The 18,097-nt window shown below is 45.5% G+C and overlaps 1 protein-coding gene across 1 annotated transcript in view; it reads right to left on the bottom strand.

Moving 5' to 3' along the window:
* RPS6KB1 (ribosomal protein S6 kinase B1) overlaps positions 1–18,097 on the bottom strand; it is a 104,738-nt gene that overhangs the window by 14,078 nt on the left and 72,563 nt on the right. Inside the window, exons 12-14 of the mRNA XM_082245710.1 lie at positions 17,097–17,174; positions 3,402–3,509; positions 712–824 (exon numbers count right to left, since the gene is read on the bottom strand). Of these exons, the coding sequence (XP_082101836.1) occupies positions 712–824; positions 3,402–3,509; positions 17,097–17,174 (299 nt within the window). The remainder of the gene's footprint in view (positions 1–711; positions 825–3,401; positions 3,510–17,096; positions 17,175–18,097) is intronic.

Below are 18,097 nucleotides of genomic sequence, written 5' to 3'. Positions count from 1 at the left end.
GTGCCCCTGTACCCATTTATCTAGAATAGAGGCACTCTAATACGGTGTTACTAGCCTGATCACCAGGTGAAAGCAGAAGGAAAAATAAAAGCCTAAAAAAAAAAAAAAAAAAAAAAAAAAAAAAAAAAACGAATACAGCCACCACATCTAAATACATTTTACATTACATTTTTGGTTTGAGTACTAAAGTGGTATTAAAGCTTTGTTTTTTTTTTTTTAAACATGTTATACTTACCTGCTCTGTGCAGTGGTTTTGCCCTTGAGGCACCACTGCGTGCTCACTCCCGAGTCGCTGCTCTATGCGTCTAACGCTTAGAACCGCAGCTCGGTCCATACACTCGCCACCCCCCTCGGCTCACTTTCAACCTCCAGAACCACTTTAATACCGTGGTTAAAAGGTAAGGTTAGACAAGATCTGGCCTTCAATTGTGTTTTTTTTTTTGTTTGCCAGTGTCCAAGCTTCCTGCAGGCAGCAGTATCACCAGAATGTTTTAGAATTCCTGAATTCATGTGTGCCTCAATGAATGAATAAAAAAAAAAGTTTTAAGGTTCAGATACACTTTAAGCCTGGCTGAAATATATACTGTATGTATGAGAAATAGCACAAACAATTTACAAGGTGAAGAGATTTATTGCATAGCAACATTTAAAACTTACGTACAAAGATAACCTAAAAACAATCGCAACATTTTCACATGTTTGTAGGATTACCTGACAGGTGTTCGAGGACTTCCAATAAATCTACGAGGAGACCGAATTTTTGGTTCAAATGAAAACTTCTCTTTCACACTTTCCAGCACAGAAGGAGCCACATATGTAAAACCCTTGAGAAAAGCAAGCAAATGGTTTAAACATTACAGCAGCATTCAATATTACAACTCCATTAGGGTCAAGCTAGCACTAAAAATGAAAAATATTTATTCAGATAAAAGTCACAACAGCCACATGTTCTACTGAGATTAAGGGAAGAGTCGTATTAGCTCTCCTATTCATCTCGATTAAACACTGCCTGGCTGAGAGGAGGGTCAGGCAACAGGGAAGCAGGACCAAACTGCATCCTCTGTGCTCCCCAACCCATAGGAAAGGGTTGGGGGAGGGGCACCGAGGATTTTTATTGAGAGGGGAAACTTTAAAGCAAACCTGATAAAACATTCATTATGTTAAAGAGGAAGTAAACCCTCCTCCAAGTTGTACCTATAGGTAAGCCTATGGTAAGTATTACCTATAGGTACTGTAAATTTCTGCTAAACATGTACCGTTTAGGAGATATTTACCTTAAATGCAGCCAGTGACCTCACTGGCGCATGCGCTCTGAAGGAACGGCTGCTGGTGCCGTTCCTTCAGAGCCCCCGTGCCGTGACCGTCAGCTCCCGCGCCCATGCGCGGGAGTGACGTAATCGCGGGTCCAGCCAATCAGATGGCCGGATGCAGTGAACCCGGAAGAAGGGTGACAGAACATGTCACCCATGGGAGAGGTGAGCGCTCGGCGCTTCGGGGCTTCGTTCTAAGGTATGTATATCATAATGAGCTAGTATGCGATGCATACTAGCTCATTATGGGTTTGTCTTTCAGGTGGAATTTAAAAAAAAAAAAAAAAATCTGGAGGTTTACAACCTCTTTAATGAAAGAGAAATATTTTAAATTAGAGTAAGACAGACTTTTCAAATTAACATGCCATTTCAAGTAAATCAAGAAAGCACAAAAAGTGCCAGAGTTAAATCATAGGAAAGTTATGAATACCTAAAGCGGAAGCCCAGACAGAACAGTTTTGTGTTATGTAGTGTGTACAACAAAGTTACCCGTAGTAATGCATATTCTCATCTTGATTTCTGCTGCTGTTTAGTGTAAAGATACGTTTCTTCATACCAGCAAGAAAGTGTTGTATTTCCAGCACTGCAGGTATGAGAGAAACAGCACAATATATGGTCAGCCCACAGTGATGGCTGCTCACTCCCTGCCCCCAAATTAGGTTTAAAATTACCTTGTTGCCGATATTCCCGTGACTTGACAAAGCGCATACGCATGAAAAGCATAGTCACGGCAACAGGGCTTGCTTACATTCCATGCTGGTTCCTGTACTTAGCTCGTCCCCATTGAGTGACGTCAATTCCGGATGCTGCGCTGCCTTCTGTGCTCCTGTACAACGGCCACACGTGCCGGCGGCGTCTGCTCAGTTTCCCTTTTCCTGCTCCACGGAGGGTATTTGGTTTCCGGTCATCTATGCATCCACTTACTCCGAGAGGCACAGCGTTGAATGTTCCAGTTTGACCACTGGTAATCGTCCATCTTCAATGTCCTCACTGCCATCCAGAACCGTGTGGCAACTAGCATGTATTCCCTAATTTTATTTGCTTAACTGACATTCATTATGGATCCACTGCCCGTGGGTTCTCTTTCATGCTATAATACCATCACTATGCGCTGTCCATATATTGTGCTAAATTTCTTTCCCTCTACATCCCATGCTTGGTACCGGCAGCACAGGGATTGGTTTCTCCATTCACACAGTGATTTCCTGGTTCAATTCCTCCATAGGGGGCTTTGGCTTTCAGCGCCTGGACTTTGTATATAATGAGAGAATTGTTTCTATGCAGATAAACAATTTTGTTCACACAGAAATTCTTGTATTGCTGTCCAGAGAACACAAGGAGGTTCTGTGTATGGACAAGGGAAGGGGATGAACAAATAAAAGACAGGGTCTCCACGGGTCCATTCACAGACCACCACCTTGTATTCTATGAACAAGGTGAACGGCCAAGGAGAAGGGAAAGGGGATACACAACAGGATTACACCATTATACAAGTACAGCACTAGCTGTACTTTCCGGCATGAAATAGATTTTTTCACTATTCTGCAGCAATCCAATTGTACAATATACATCATTAAAAAGGTAACTGTTGTAGGTGTCGCATATCACAAAACTGTTTTGCCTACAGTTCCCATGCAATATATTTTAGTCCCGGTTCACACTAGGGCGACCTGTGAGGCGACCTGGTCGCCTCATCGGTCGCCGTAGGTCGCCTCCCATAGGGAAGCTGCGGACCCGTTCTAATAGGAGCGACACAAGTCGCTCCGACTTAGAAAAAGGGTCTGGAGCTTCTTTGGGGTGACCAGGAGGCGACCGCCATAGACTTCAATGTTATGAAGTCCGTGGCGGCCGCTCCGAGGTCGCGGCGCGCTGCTCGCACCGCGACCTCGGAGGTCGCGGTGCGAAGTAGAGTCGCTCGTATGTGAACGGGCACTTAGAAAGTAAGAACGCCTTCATTTGTTTACTAACACATCTAAATGGTTTATGCCTAGTAAAGCATTAGGAATTACAACACAAACATCCAAAATTTAAGTACAGATGCCTCCAGCCACTTAAGATTTAAACAAGCAGATCTCAAACCTGTTGCCTTACCAGAAATACTTGATTGGCACTTTCACTGAGAGTGGCATCATCTGGACTGTCTACAGGAGTCTGACGTGTAAACTTTGAATCAAACTGGCTAACATCTTCTTCAGATTGCTTTGGAAAAACAAATAATGCGATTTGTTATGAGTAATTTTATTTATGTTTTTTTTTTCTTTTTTTTATTTGCTGTAAAATCATTTTCCTGGAGTACATTACTGGTAAGAGATGAAACCATGACAAACAAGAACTGTAAGGATAGCCCAACATAAACCCTCCCACTACCAGAATGCCTAGTTTTGTAGCAAGTTATTTTAACAGTGGATCGTAAAACAATGGGGAGGGACCTGTGTCCCCTAATATACTCCAAGAAAAAGATTTTACAGGAAGTAAAAATCCTTTTTTCTTAACTGTATATTGTAGGACACAGGGTCAGTAATCATGTACATAGAGAATCCCAAAAGTAGTCTGAGGGATAGGCAACGCAGCAAAAGCTAAAAGGTCCACAAACACCAATGGGTTAACAGAGGGGAGTCAGCAGCTACCCAAGTTGCCTGAAAAACCTGTTGACCCAAGCTGACATCACCTAAGGCCCACATCCATCTGGTAAAACGTAACGAAAGTGTAAATAGAAGACTAGAGTGGCGTCTTGCAGATCTAAGAAACAGAAGCATGATGCTTTAAAGCCCAAAATGTACTAACTGATCTAGTGGAGTGTACCTTGACATGGGAAACTTTGCCTTGGAGACATAAGGTTCAACGGTGAGCTGTTGAATCCACTTTGTGATAGCGGAATGAAAAGCAGATTATCCCTTAGAGAGAAATTCAGGAAGGACAACCGGGGAGCTGTAGCTCAGAGATAGACTGAAGAAGCACTAACCAAACACAGACAATGGAGGCAAATCTCCTTGGGATGCCCTGGAGCAGGACAGATTGTAAAAACTGGATTTTTGTCTTATTGTAAAATCCTTTTCTCTGATTTTCATTGACTGTCACAGCACCATATCTTCTTGACTGATAGGTTTATGCTGCTCTCCACAGAACGACGACACTAGGTGGAAAAAAAAACAATTTGACCACACCTATAGGGAAATCCCAGGGGGTATACGCCCATTTCCTGTTTTGTAACAAGCAGTGTCAGAACAACATAAAACTCGACTCAAAGGGGACGGGTGCTGTGTCAGTCAATGAACATCGGAGAAAAGGTTTTTACGATAGGACAAAAAATCCAGTTTTTGCTTTCGTTCATTGACAGACACAGCTCCATATCTTCTTGGCTGATGGGACATCCCAAAGCAGTGTCAATATGAGCGGTGGGAAAAACACAGCAGAAAAAAAAAAAACACTTCCCAAAAGCTTAACATAGCAAACCAGGCAAAACAAGAGCTAAACCAGGAACAACTGGGGCTCACCTGACAAAAAAACAAAAAATACACCCTCAAAGAGGACTGAACCTCTCCAACAGCGGCCTGCAAAACCTTGCGGCCAAAAGAAGCATCCACAGATGTCAACCCATCCAAATTTTGTGAAAGTGTGCACAGACCACCATGTGGCCGCCTTGCATACCTGCATCACTGACGCCTGATGACGGACGGCCCAGGAGGCACTACGCTTCCTCGTAGAATGCACCTTAACAGGGTAAGGAGGATTCTGCCCCTTAATGGAATAGGCCTGCACCACCGTCTGTATGATCCATCTTGAAAAGGTCGCAGCCGATGTGGCCATCCCCTTACGAGGTGCATCCGTAAGGACAAACAGGGAATCAGATTTCCGGAGCGACTCAGTCTCTGCCAGGTACACCCTGATTGCCCGAACCACATCCAAAGAATGTAAGGCAATCTCTTTAGGATGCTTAGGCCACAGAAGACAACACAATGTCTTAATTTAAATGGAAACCAGATGACTTTAGGAACGACTGACAGGTACGAAGTACAACCTTGTCTCTATGAACCACCAGGTAAGGTGAATGACAGGACAACACAGCTAGCTCCGAATCCTGCACACAAAAGTAATAGCCACCAAGAAAGCTACTTTGTGTCAAAGTGAGCAGAGGAATCTCAGGAATATTTTCAAAGGGCGGTTTCTGAAGAAACGACCTCACCAAATTGAGGTCCCATGGAGGCAATGGAGACCTCACAAGGGGAGCCAGGTGGCAGACCCCCTGAACAAAGGTTTGAACCAAGGAATTTGTTGCCAACAGGCATTGAAAGAAAATCGCCAGGGCCAATATCTGGCCTTTGATTGTACACAAAAAAGGAACAGGCGAAGCGCCTCTAAGTGCACTACATTTATTAAAGTAAAGGCACACAAGATAATGGCAACTCACAGAAAAGTGAATAAAAAACGGCTCGATCTGGAGTCAGACGGTGAGTGAGTGGTCCGAAGCCCAATTCCGGGAGAGAGGAGGAGATGGAAGAAACCTTTCCGGTAGATGGAGATGGAGGACAGGAAGATGCCGGCTGCTGTCTTCCAGGACCGGCTGGTTCTCTCGTGGCGGGCTGGAGCGCAGCGTCAACCGCGTGACATCAGCAGGTTCAAGGAGTACACGACGCGTTTCAGAGCATGCGCCAAGCTCGTGGGGAGCACGCGCGCTCTTTTTTCAAGTGAGAACTCACTCACTGTCTGACTCCAGATCGAGCCGTTTTTTATTCACTTTTCTGTGAGTTGCCATTATCTTGTGTGCCTTTACTTTAATAAATGTAGTGCACTTAGAGGCGCTTCGTCTGTTCCTTTTTTGCATCGTCCACAGATTTGTTCTTCCTGTGTGGTGGAGCTGGCCCTTTGTTTGCAGACTCAGACCCGTCCTTCAGTCTCATCACCTCCATTGTTATTTCACCTTATGGACTTCACCTATCTTCCTTGTTATGCCATATAGGTAAACTGTCCTTACCTGTTTATTGTACCATTGTTATCTTGTCATATCCTTACATTGACCCTACCAGACCAGAGCGCCAGTTATTTCCTTTTTTGATTGTACACAAGACCAAACGCTGATCTACACCTCTTTGGAGAAACTCCAAGACACGAGACACCGAGAAGGAACGGTGAAACCACACCCCCCCCCACCCCCCAAGACTCTCACCAAGTAATGTATGCCCTCCAGACTCTGATAAATCTGCCTAGATGTAGATTTTCTAGCTTTTAACAAAGTAGGAATCATCGATTCAGACATCCTCTATCCTTAAACACCTGGCTTTCAATAGCCAGACCGCCAAAGCTAGCACTTGTAAAGCAGGATAGAAGACCGGAGTTAACAGATCTTCTCTGAGAGGGAGTCCCCAAGGGACATCGGCGACCAGCCGTACTAGGTCTGTGTACCATGACCTGTAAGGCCAGTCCAGTATCCCTCCTGCCTTGATCATTTGCAGAAGTCTTGGCAGAAGAGTCAGCAGAGGAAATGCGTACATTACACGATATTGGCTCCAAGGAGCAACAAGAGCGTCCGTGGCGGCGGCCAGAGGATCCCAAACCTTGCTACGAACCTCTGCACCTTCCTGTTGAGATGAGAGACCAACAGGTCCACATCAGGAGTCCCCCACCTGAGGCACAGTTGATGAAACACCTCCTGGTGAAAAGACCATTCTCCCTGATCAAACTTCTGCCGAATGAGGTAATCCACCTGCCAATTTTCCACCCCTGGAATATGCACGGCAGAGATGGCTGGAAAAAAGCATTCTGCCTATCTTAGAATGCCAGCTACTTTCCGGACCGCTAAGGCACTTTTGGTGCCCCCCTTGATAAAAGACATATGCCAAGGTATTGTCCGATTGAATCCTCACCGGGCACCCCTGCAGACGATCCATCCAATAAATTAGGCAAAGCCTGATCGCCTGAGTTTCCAGGATATTGATCGGCAGACTGGACTCCTCCAAAGTCCAAATCCCCTGAGCCGGTTCCATACCCAAGACACCTCCCCATCTGGAGAGGCTGGGTATCCGTTGTGACCAACGTCCAGTACAGAGGGAGAAAGGATTTTCCCTGTCAAAGCACCGGAAAGCGGAGTCACCCTCTTACTCCGACTCAACAGGATCAGATTGTCTAGTGCCTGTGGATTCTTGTTCTATTTGACAAGGATCGCCTTCTGTAGAGACTTGGTGCGGAACTGAGCAAATGGAACCACCAGACCTTCACAGATATACTACAACCCCTGGACCAACTGGTCCGCCAGCTCAGTCAGATCAGGAGGTGGTTGTCCACCTTCCAAATCCCGGTGCAGGAGCTTAGCCCATTCCGTTAATGTCTGTGAAACCAATATTATGGCAAACACTGGCTATATATAGGCGTGATCTTGTGAGCTACTATGACTTAAAACTGCAGCCTGCACTAATCACTCCCCAATCAGTGTGAAAATCAAATGGTAATCTTATGAATTTATTTAATCACTGGATATTTTAATTAGCATAGCACTTACTGTGAAACACTGGCTGCAGAATGGAATCGGCCATGGTGAAAAGATATATCACATATTCAGCTCTCTTGTCAAAGGTGTCCTTAAATGAAGGAGAGTCCTCCACCAGAAGGAGGGTGGCCTTATTCAACCTGGAAACCACGGGTGGTACGGTCAGTTTCTTTAGCAGGGACTCTTCAAACAGATACCTTCTAGCAAAGCACTTAGGGACCCTGACAGTGAGTTTGGGGGGGAACCCCACTGACTTGCGACAATGTTTTCGAAATGGGCAGGAAAGGGAAAAATGGATTTTTGTAAAATCTTACCGTAAAATCCTTTTCTCTTAAGCTCGACAGACGTAGTCCTCCTTGATTAATATCAACTCGGGTTATACTGCCCTCTACAGGAGTAGGACTAGACAGGAAAGAAAACGTTCTGGCCACACCCTAGGGGCAGTCCCAGAGGGTATATCCTCACTTCCTGCTACAGCAAATCAGTTATGTCACAAAGCAGTGTTTAGAGAATTTAACCCAACCCAACTCAAAAACAGAGGGGCGGGTACTACGTCCGTCAATGAGCTTAAGAGAAAAGGATTTTACGGTAAGATTTTACAAAAATCAATTTTTCTCTGTCGCTCATTGACAGACGTAGTCCTCCTTGATTAATATCAACTCGGGACATCCCAAAGCAGTGCCACAAATGAGGGGTGGGAAAATGGAAATCAAAACCCAATCTAGAAGGCCCAACCGGTGCCAACTAGAAGTTTTAAAGGCTCATCACACGATGAGACTCAACTGAAATTCCAACGGAAAAAACCCTCGAGGTAGACCACCGGTCTACTCAAATTGCGGCCTGCAAAACCTTGCGGCCAAATGAGGCATCTGCCGATGCCATTACATCAACTTTATAAAATTTTGTAAAGGTATGAACCGACGACCAGGTAGCCGCCTTGAACACCTGGACCACTGACGCCTGATGGCAGTAGGCCCAGGAAGTACTGAGCGCTCGAGTGGAGTGCGCCTTAACAGGGAACGGAGAATTCCGACCCTTAATAGAATAAGCCTGTACCACAGTCGGTCTAATCCATTTGGAGATAGTCGCGGCAGATGCAGGCAACCCCTTTCTGGGGCCATCCGTGATCACAAAAAGTGAATCCGTCTTACGGAACGATTCCGTAGTCTTCAGGTATACCCTGATTGCCGTAACCACGTCCAAGGAATGCAACGCATATTCCTGAGGATGATTGGGCTTAGGACACAAGGAAGGTAGCACAATATCTTCATTCAGATGAAAATCTGAAACCACCTTAGGAAGAAAGGATGGCTTCGGATGAAGAACCTTATCCCTATGAACCACTAGATATGGGGAATGGCATGATAATGCAGCCAGTTCTGACACCCTGCGTGCAGAAGTGATAGCCACCAAGAAGGCCACCTTCTGGGATAATGTAAGCAAGGGAATCTCCCTGATATTTTCAAAGGGAGGTTTCTGAAGAACCGACAAACACCAAATTAAGATCCCAGGGCGGTAAGGGCGCGCGCACTGGCGGAGCCAAGTGCCGCACCCCCTGGACACCAAGAAATGAGTAGCCCAAGGCTTCTGAAAGAAGATTGCTAATGCTGAAACCTGACCCTTGATAGTGCTCAAGGATAGTTTCTGCTCAACCCCCTTTTGCAGAAAAGCCAAGATTCGGGTCACCGAATAGGTACGTGGGGGAAATTCCAAAGATTCACACCACGCGATACAAGTCTTCCATGTGCGATAATAGACTTTGCTGGAAGTCGCTTTCCTTGCTTTAATTAGAGTAGGAATAACTGAAGCTGACAACACTCTGTCCTTCAGTACCTGGGTCTCAATAGCCAGGCCATTAAAACCAGCGACTGTAAAGCACGATGGAAGATCGGTCCTTGAGACCGCAGATCCTCCCTGAGAGGAAGCCTCCAAGGAGCGTCCACGACTAGCCTGTCCAAGTCAGCGTACCCGGCTTGACGAGGCCAGCTTGGAATTTCCAGGATAACTGGAGTTCCTGCCACCTCTATCCTGCGGAGAAATCTCAGCAGCAATTTGAGAGGGGGGAAGACATCTAGTAGCTGATACTGCCTTTACAGGCCGTTCAGCGCGCCTGCTGCGTCCGCTAGAGGATCGCGGGTGCGAGCCCTGTTGAGCCAACCTACCAACAGATCCATATCCGGGGTGTCCCAATGAAGGGACAGCTGGTGAAATACCTCTGGATGAAGAGACTATTCCTCTTGATCCAGAATCTGACGGCTGAAATAATCTGCCTGTCCACCCCCGTGATAAATATCGCGGAGAGAACTGGAACTGTTCCCCCAATAAGAATGTTGGCCACTTCTATGGCCGCCAGGGTACTCTTGGTGCCCCTTGGTGATCGACCGAAGTCATGACCGTGGCATACTCCGATTGGATCCGAACCGGGCTGCCCTGGAGCTGCTCGGTCCAGTAAATCAGACAAAGTCTGATCGCTCTCAGTTACAACACATTTAATCAGTAACCTGGAATTTATGCGAAGAAATGACTTCCCCTGGCTGAGCATCGGAGACCGAAGCCACAAGACCAGAGCCTCCCTGGTCCGCTCACTCAATCGGATCCGATTGTCCAGGGAATCGGGATTCCGATTCCATATGAGAAGAATGTCCTCCTTGGAGAATTCGGGTATGAGACTGGGCAAACGGTACTGCCTCTAAGGAGGCGACCATCAATCCCAGCCAGTTGACGGACAGCAACATCCAAATCATTGACTGAATCTTCTGGAGTTTCTCCGCATGGAGAAACACTCTTGCCAAGGATGTATCCAAAATTAGGCCCAGATAGTTCAGTCTCCTGGTGGGAACCAGGGATGATCTTTGGGAAAAGCAACGAAAACGCTGATGTCCTGCGAAGATGGGGATATAAGGATAGGCATCCTAAATGTCTATGGATGCCAGGAAATCCCCCTGATGCAGGGAGGCCACCACTGTATGGATGGACTCCATCTCTTCCAAGACCAGAATTGGACACACCTAGCCCTTTTTCCTGGGCATTGTGAACAAGTTTGACTAGAACTCCTCCAAGGAATGGGAACTACCACTGCTTGTTGTATCAAGCTGTCCCCCGCAAAGCTTTTAAGCGACCCGGGGATGTCGACTATTGGAAGGGAAGAATCGCACCGCTGGAAGTGATCGAAACTCGATCTTGTATTCCGACCATATGACCTTGCGAACCCCTTTATCTGGGATTCTGGAAAGCCCTGGATCCGGAAACCGGTGAAGACGTCCCCCCACCCTAGAGATGGGTGGGGCCCCATTCTGTCAATCCAACGGGATAACAGTGGCTTTATTTAGTCTGGAAATCGGTGAGTCCACTATTGGTGGTACCGTCCATCTTTGTAATGAGGGATTCCTCAAAATGATAGCGCCTAGCCATGCGTTTGGAAATAGCAGGGCTCATTTACGGACGACCCTATTTGGGCAAGGGAAACCCTTCACCATTTTGGTAGGCTTGCTAGTACCAAAAAAGGAATACGAGTCTCAGCTATCTCTGCCGGTGTAACCTCAAGATTTAAGGTTTCCCGGACAGACAACTAGTGCTTCCACCAACGCTTCTTGTGCTATGGCGGAGGCAGAAGCGTCCTCCTTACTGTCTGAGGAGACCGTACCTGAGACAACCCCAGAAAAGTGACTGCAATGACCAGCTCAGAATCCGTATCTGAGGTATCAGATGACATAGGGGTAGGCGGGGGTCGCTCTTCTTGACCCCCGTCCCTGACAGGCTACCTCCACCCGGGATACCAAAGACTCCAAAACTGCTGATAATGCATCATCACAAGTGGGGTACTGGAGGGTCCTGCGGCCACCCTGAAGGGATCAGGTGGGGATACATGTGTGGCAGGGTTCATGTAACAAGACACTTGCCAGCAAACACAAAAAAATTAATTGCAAGAAAAAAACTTTTTTTTTTTTTTAAACTTAGTCCCCCAGCGCAGTAGCGCCCCTCAGTCTACCTGCTTGGACCCCTCAGAAAGAGAGAGAGAGAGAGAGAGAGAGAGAGAGAGAGACCCCAAGGCTCACCTGATGCACAGAAGTTTCTTATCAACCTGCTTCCAGCACTGTCTGTTACAGACAGGAAGTCTTTGGCTTCCTTTCCCTGGGCAAAGGAGGCGGCTCCGCCCCTTTACACGCCTTCCGGCGCCTCCCAATTACTCCACGAGGTGTTTGGTCACCTCAAACATGGCCGCCCCCATGCTGGAGACACGAGGCTACGCCAATATGGCGGCCTCGTGCGATCTGCAGGAAAATGGCGGCGGCCTGTGTAGGATAGCGGCAGCTTGCAAGTTAGCAGCGGCCTGCGGGATGTGTGCATTCAGCCTGTGCGGCCTGCGGGAGGTGTCCTCGGCCTGCGGGAGGCTGTGCGGCCTGTGGAAGTGACCGGCTTTCTGGAGGGATGGCGATCTGTGGCTGCAGTAACTCAGGCATAGGCATCGGCCTGTGTACACACTAGACAGGTAGGATACCTCTATACCTCAATAGTAATGCCTTTTAGTAGTCTGCCACTGACTACAGTCACCCTTACAGTCATATAGTGACTGTATATATACAGTCACTGTATATATACATATATATATATATATAGCGCTCCCAAACCAAGCCTCCTGGTTTCTATTCACAAAAATCACACTCAAATTGGGGGGATCTGTGACCTGTTATAGGATAGAGGGGAGACCCAGAAACTGAGTGTCCGACCATCCCAGAGAGGGGCCCGCGTCCACCAACAAACCCGACAGGGGGAGAGGGGGAACATTCTACTCACCATACCGGAACCAGGCGGGCGCCAACTCCTGACAGAAGTGAAATGATTTTTTGCTTAATTATCTGCAGACCACTATCCAAGGTCACCCCTGAAGAAGGAGTAATCACTGTCACTCCGAAATGCGTTGGGTCCTTACCCTGGGGCTATGTGGTCACTATTCGCCTGTTGATGTGATGTATTTTGCCAAGCTTGCCATTTTTTTTATCTTTATGTACTATTTTTCAATAAATGCTATTTTCATATAAATCTGATATTGTTATATATAGTTTCATTTTTTTTTTGAGTGCCTATAAAGTCCCACAATCAGGGGAATTTTCCTTTTTGCAATAAATAAAATATAGGGGCAGTCAACTACGTGGCAAATAAGGTTTAATGTTGAAAAATGTAAAGTAATGCATTTGGGTACTAAAAATACGAACGCAAGATACTTGCTAGGGGGAGAACCTCTGGGGGAATCTAGGATGGAAAAGGACCTGGGGGTCCTAGTAAACGACAGGATCAGCAATAGCATGCAAAGCCAAGCTGCTGCAAGCAAAGCCAACAGAATATTGGCATGCATTAAAAAGTGGATTCACTCCAGAGATAAAACTAAAATTCTCCCTCTCTACAAGACTCTGGTCCAGCCGCAGCTTGAGTATGCCGTCCAGTTCTGGGCACCAGTCCTTAGGAAGGAACCTGAGTCAGTCCAGCAAAGGATAACAAAGCTAAAAGGGACTAGAGGATCTCGGCTATGGGGAAAGACTACAAGCATTGAACTTATTCTCTGGAGAGGAACATGCTTGAGAGGGGATATGATAGCGATGCACAAATACCATACTGGTGACCCTAGCATGGGTCAATATAAGGGAATTTAAGAGACACGTGGTCATTCACTGAAACTGGAAGAGAATCGGTTTAACCTTAAACTGTGTAGAGGGTTCTTTACTGTCAGAGCAGTAAGGATGTGGAATTCTCATCCACAAGCAGTGGTATCAGCAGGGAGCATCGATAGTTTAAAAAAAACATTAGATGGGCACCTTAGCGAGCACAACACCCAGGGATATACTATGTACTCTTAACAAACATACCCACATACACACACGCCATAAGTTGAACTAGATCAGTGGTCTTAAAACTATGGCCCTCAAGTTGTTTGCGAACTACAATTCCCATCATGCCTAGTCATGTTTGTGAATGTCAGAGCTTTACAATGCCTAATGGGATGTGTAGTTCTGCAGCAGCTGAAGGGCCTTAGTTTGAGGATCCCTGAACTAAATGGACTGGTGTCTTATCAACCTTACCAAGTAACTATTATTTGAGCTTTTTGACATGGTGCATTGTCCTGCTAGAAGTAGCCATCAGAAGATGGGTACACTGTAGTCAAACGGATGGACATGGTCAGCAACAATACTCAGGAAAGCTGTGGCATTTAAACAATGCTCAATTGGTACCAAGGGGCCAATAGTGTGCCAAGAAAATATCCCCTACACCATTACACCATCAGCCTGAACCGTAGATACAAGGCAGGATGGATCCATACTTTCATGTTTACACCAAATTCTGACCCTATGCTCTGAATGTCGCAGCTAAAATCAAGACCCCCCTCAGACCAGGCAAAGTTTTTCCAATCTTCTATTGTCCAATTTTGGTGAGCCTGTGCAAATTTTAGCCTCAGTTTCCTGTTCTCAGATGACAGGAGTGGCACCTGGTGTGGTCTGTGGCTGCTGTAGCCCATCTGCTTCAAGGTCCGGGGTGTTGTGCATTCAGAGATGGTATTGTGCATACCTAGTTTGTAACGAGTGGTTATTTGAATTACTGTTGCCTTTCTATCCTCTCAAACCCATCTGCCCATTATCCTCTGACATCAACAAGGAATTTTCATCCACAACACTGCCACTCACTGGATTTTCTTTGTGGGACCATTCTCTAAACCCTAGAGCTGGCTGTGCGTGGAAATCCTAGTAGATGAGCAGTTTTTTAAATACTTAGACCAGCCTGTCTGGCACCAACAACCATGCCACGTTCAAAGTCACAAAAATCCCCCTTCTTTCCCATTCTGATTTCTTGGTTTAAACTTCAGCAAGTTGTCTTCACCATGTCTAAATACATTAAGTTAATGCCATGTGATTGGTTGATTAGCAATTTGTATCACCAAGCATTTGAACAGGTGTACCTAATAAAGTGGCCAGTAAGTGTATGTATATATAATATACACACACACACACATACACACACACACACACTCCTATTAGGGTGGTTTTACCGGGTTCATGGTTGAGGCTACAACCTAAAGTTTTTTTTTTGTTGTTTTTTTACAGGAGGAGACTCCCTAGGAGGTAAAAGCAATACAATCCATACGGCCACTGGACCACTCTTACAGGTGGCAGAAGGGGGTCTTCCTCCCCTTCAAACCCCAGGAAAGTTGTTACTGTTCACCTTCACCATCGCAGGAGTGAGCTTTTTCTGATTCAACGCCCCGCACATGCCCTCTGATGCAATAAATCTGAGCTCAGTGCTTGGGGTGTTCACTCTTGTGATGGCAGGGTTTAGCAGTAATGACTAGGCCTCACAAAGCCACGCCCCAGGGAGTATTCTTGTCAGTTTTCATGGGATATGCAAATGGTCTGAACCTATAGCAAGGGCATTATTCAACTTTAGTCAGAGCTGCACAGTTTGTTTTTATCTACAGACCCCCCTAATCTGCATAGGCTGTTTTTTGGTAAAGGAGAACTAACCTTAAGTTTAGATTTGTTATTAGAGAAACACTGAGTACCAAGTCTTCAAAATGCACAAGTACAATCCTCACCCTCTTTAACCAAATGTGCAGAAGCAACTGTAGCTAGAGGAAAATCAGAGGGTGTAGGTGCCCGCTTGTGGCCCCCAGGTTCTGAGACGGCCATAAATTCAGACATAGCAGATATCTCCTCTCTTGATAAAAAAAAGAGAAGGAAACCATGTCTGAAGGGGTGAAAGAGGCCCCTGCGGAGGGTAGCACTCAGGAGGGGACAATGGTCTGGGCTTTCAGGTTCAAGACCCCTACAGTGGACACTGCAAACAACCCTAAAGCCGTTAGACTGCAAGTCATCAAGAGCTAGTAGGGCTGCTGTCACCCCCAACCTTCCCATTATAATCTGCTACAGTAGGCCTGCAAATGGGATTACCACAAAGGGTACTCACAAGACTGCCAGAGTAGGAAGGGTTTATGTCATTTGTGACTAGTCACTGAAGGGAGCAGGGAGCACGATCATGTGTCAGATGATCAAAATGCTAAGAGTAGCTGAGCAGGTGACAGGAGAGTGTAAACCAGTCTGCACATGTAATCCAAAATTGTGCATGAAAAACTAGGAGGATGCGCAGTTATTCTGCAATGCCAAATTATTAAAAAGTCTCTGGGTACAGACTTCAGCGCCAAGTTGAGCTTTTGCTAATCTGGAAGCTGCAAAAATGGGCCCCAGTCGTACTGCAGCAACTGCAAAAACCTGCTAGTAGAAAGAAAGGTATAAAGAGTTTCTTTTCTCAGGAGTAGAGAAGTCTGTTCTAGGACATGGGTCTCCAAACTTTTTTTGTCCTTCAGACTTAAAGGGGGGGGAGCGGGGCGGACAGTAGCCATAAGTAGCAGAGGACCCGATGTCAGGGGGAACAATGCCCCATCCTTCGTGTCAATAGGAGGAAGTGTGCCCTATCATTGGAAGGAATTTCTGCCCCCTTTATGCCCCATTGTTGGTATTGGTGGGTGTATGAAAATAGTGCCCTAAGGGCCGAATAAAAGCAAGCAAAGGGCCGCACCTGGCCCGGGCCAGTTTGGAGACCACTGTCCTAGGACACTAGGGAAAAAAAAAAACGAGTGGGAGTTCTACTGGGCTGTCCTTACAGCTATTGTTTGCCAGTGTCTAATTTAAAAGCAGCAATATAACCCTAAATACTTCTACCCTAATTTACGATTAAGAAATGCAAACGCTAAGATTTGATATGGTTCATATGCTTCTACCAGTCAGGAGCCCAAGGTGCATCCTAATATGAATATTCTGCACTGTGTGTAAAAGACAACAGCCTAAAAGGACCATTTCGCTTCTATGACAACAGACGCATCCTCTGATGTTTACATCTTCTGGCCCAAAATTTGTCTGGCACTGTCTGCGCCTGCACAGTAAGTCCACATAGACTTGAATGTTTTTGTACACCTAGCATCGCAAGTGTAGAGGCATGACCCCATTCTTGTGGTCACTGAAAGTTAAAGGAGTAGATCAGGTTTGTGTATTTTTTTTAAGTTGTACTATAGGACCCCTGTTGATAGCTGTAAGAATGTATTTATAATGTTGCTTGGTGTCCTGCATAAGTTAACTTAAATTAGAAAACTGGAAAATATGTATGAGGTCGCTTGGCAACTCTTTATATTTGCATTACCCTTCCAAATTCTTTTATTCAAAGAAACAGTCAATTTTAACAACTGCAATATTAAGTTGGGCAGTAGCATTTTTTTTCCTGATTGAATTCTCTACTTTTTACAAGACGATAAGAATATTCATACACACCAAAAGCGGTTTAAAGGGAGGCTCCACCTTACGGGCCAAAAGATCTTCCCAGCTGATGTGCCTAAAAAATGGATGAGCCTGAAAAACACATAGCAAAAATAAAAACAATGTATAGAATAGCTTAAATATTTATATATATTTTTATAACAGATTTCTTGCATACTCCTCTTAAAATGATAGCTGTAACACATTAATTTTAACATTCACAATTGCCACCATTTGCAGCCTAGATTTGTAATAATTTCCTAATTTCAGTGAATGCCAATCCTAGGACTCATAACTTTCTACTCTTCTCCACATTAGTACCACAATCTCAGCCAACTTGTTTTTATCTAGGATTGCCCAGGTTAGGACAGCTTATTTATGACTTCTATATTACAAGGTTGACGCCTTACCAGGTCCTAGTCTTCCCTAAATGCTGATGTCAACAGTTCAAGTTGCATGTAAATGCTCATATTTCAGATGAGATTTCTAGGAACCATAGTTATAGTACATGCACTCTGTCAAAGATATGATATGTACAGTTAAGATTTCAGAAACTGGGAAATCTCTAACCAGCTCCCCTCTAAAGCAATTTTTCAATTTTTCACATGTTAAAATCTGCACTTATGGCTATAAAATTACAGATTGCAAGGGACAGAATATACCTGGGGGTTAAGATGCCTAGTGCCTTCCAGGTCCTATGGAAGTTTCTACGAGAGGTTTTGTTTTTTTGCTTTGAGTAAGGTGGTAATGATAAAGTCAGAAATGCCCCTATACTTTAGGTATAGCGGACAGTACTGGTATAGCCGACAGTACTGATTATTCGGTAAAAACCCAACAGGTTGGTTGTACACTAGATGATCGATAGATCATTGTGTACAACCAGCTAGCCCATCCATGGATTGAAATTCAGCCGGTTCCAGCTGAACTGACCAGATTTCGATCCTGTGGGGACCAGTTTCCCTGGACTGTAGAGAATTGTAGAACCTGTCCAGCCTGTCAGGTTTGTGTCAGGGGAT

This window comes from Pelophylax lessonae, assembly GCF_965119305.1.
Source record: "Pelophylax lessonae genome assembly, chromosome: 2".
NCBI lineage: Eukaryota > Metazoa > Chordata > Amphibia > Anura > Ranidae > Pelophylax > Pelophylax lessonae.
This window is presented reverse-complemented; position numbering and strand designations above follow the sequence as displayed.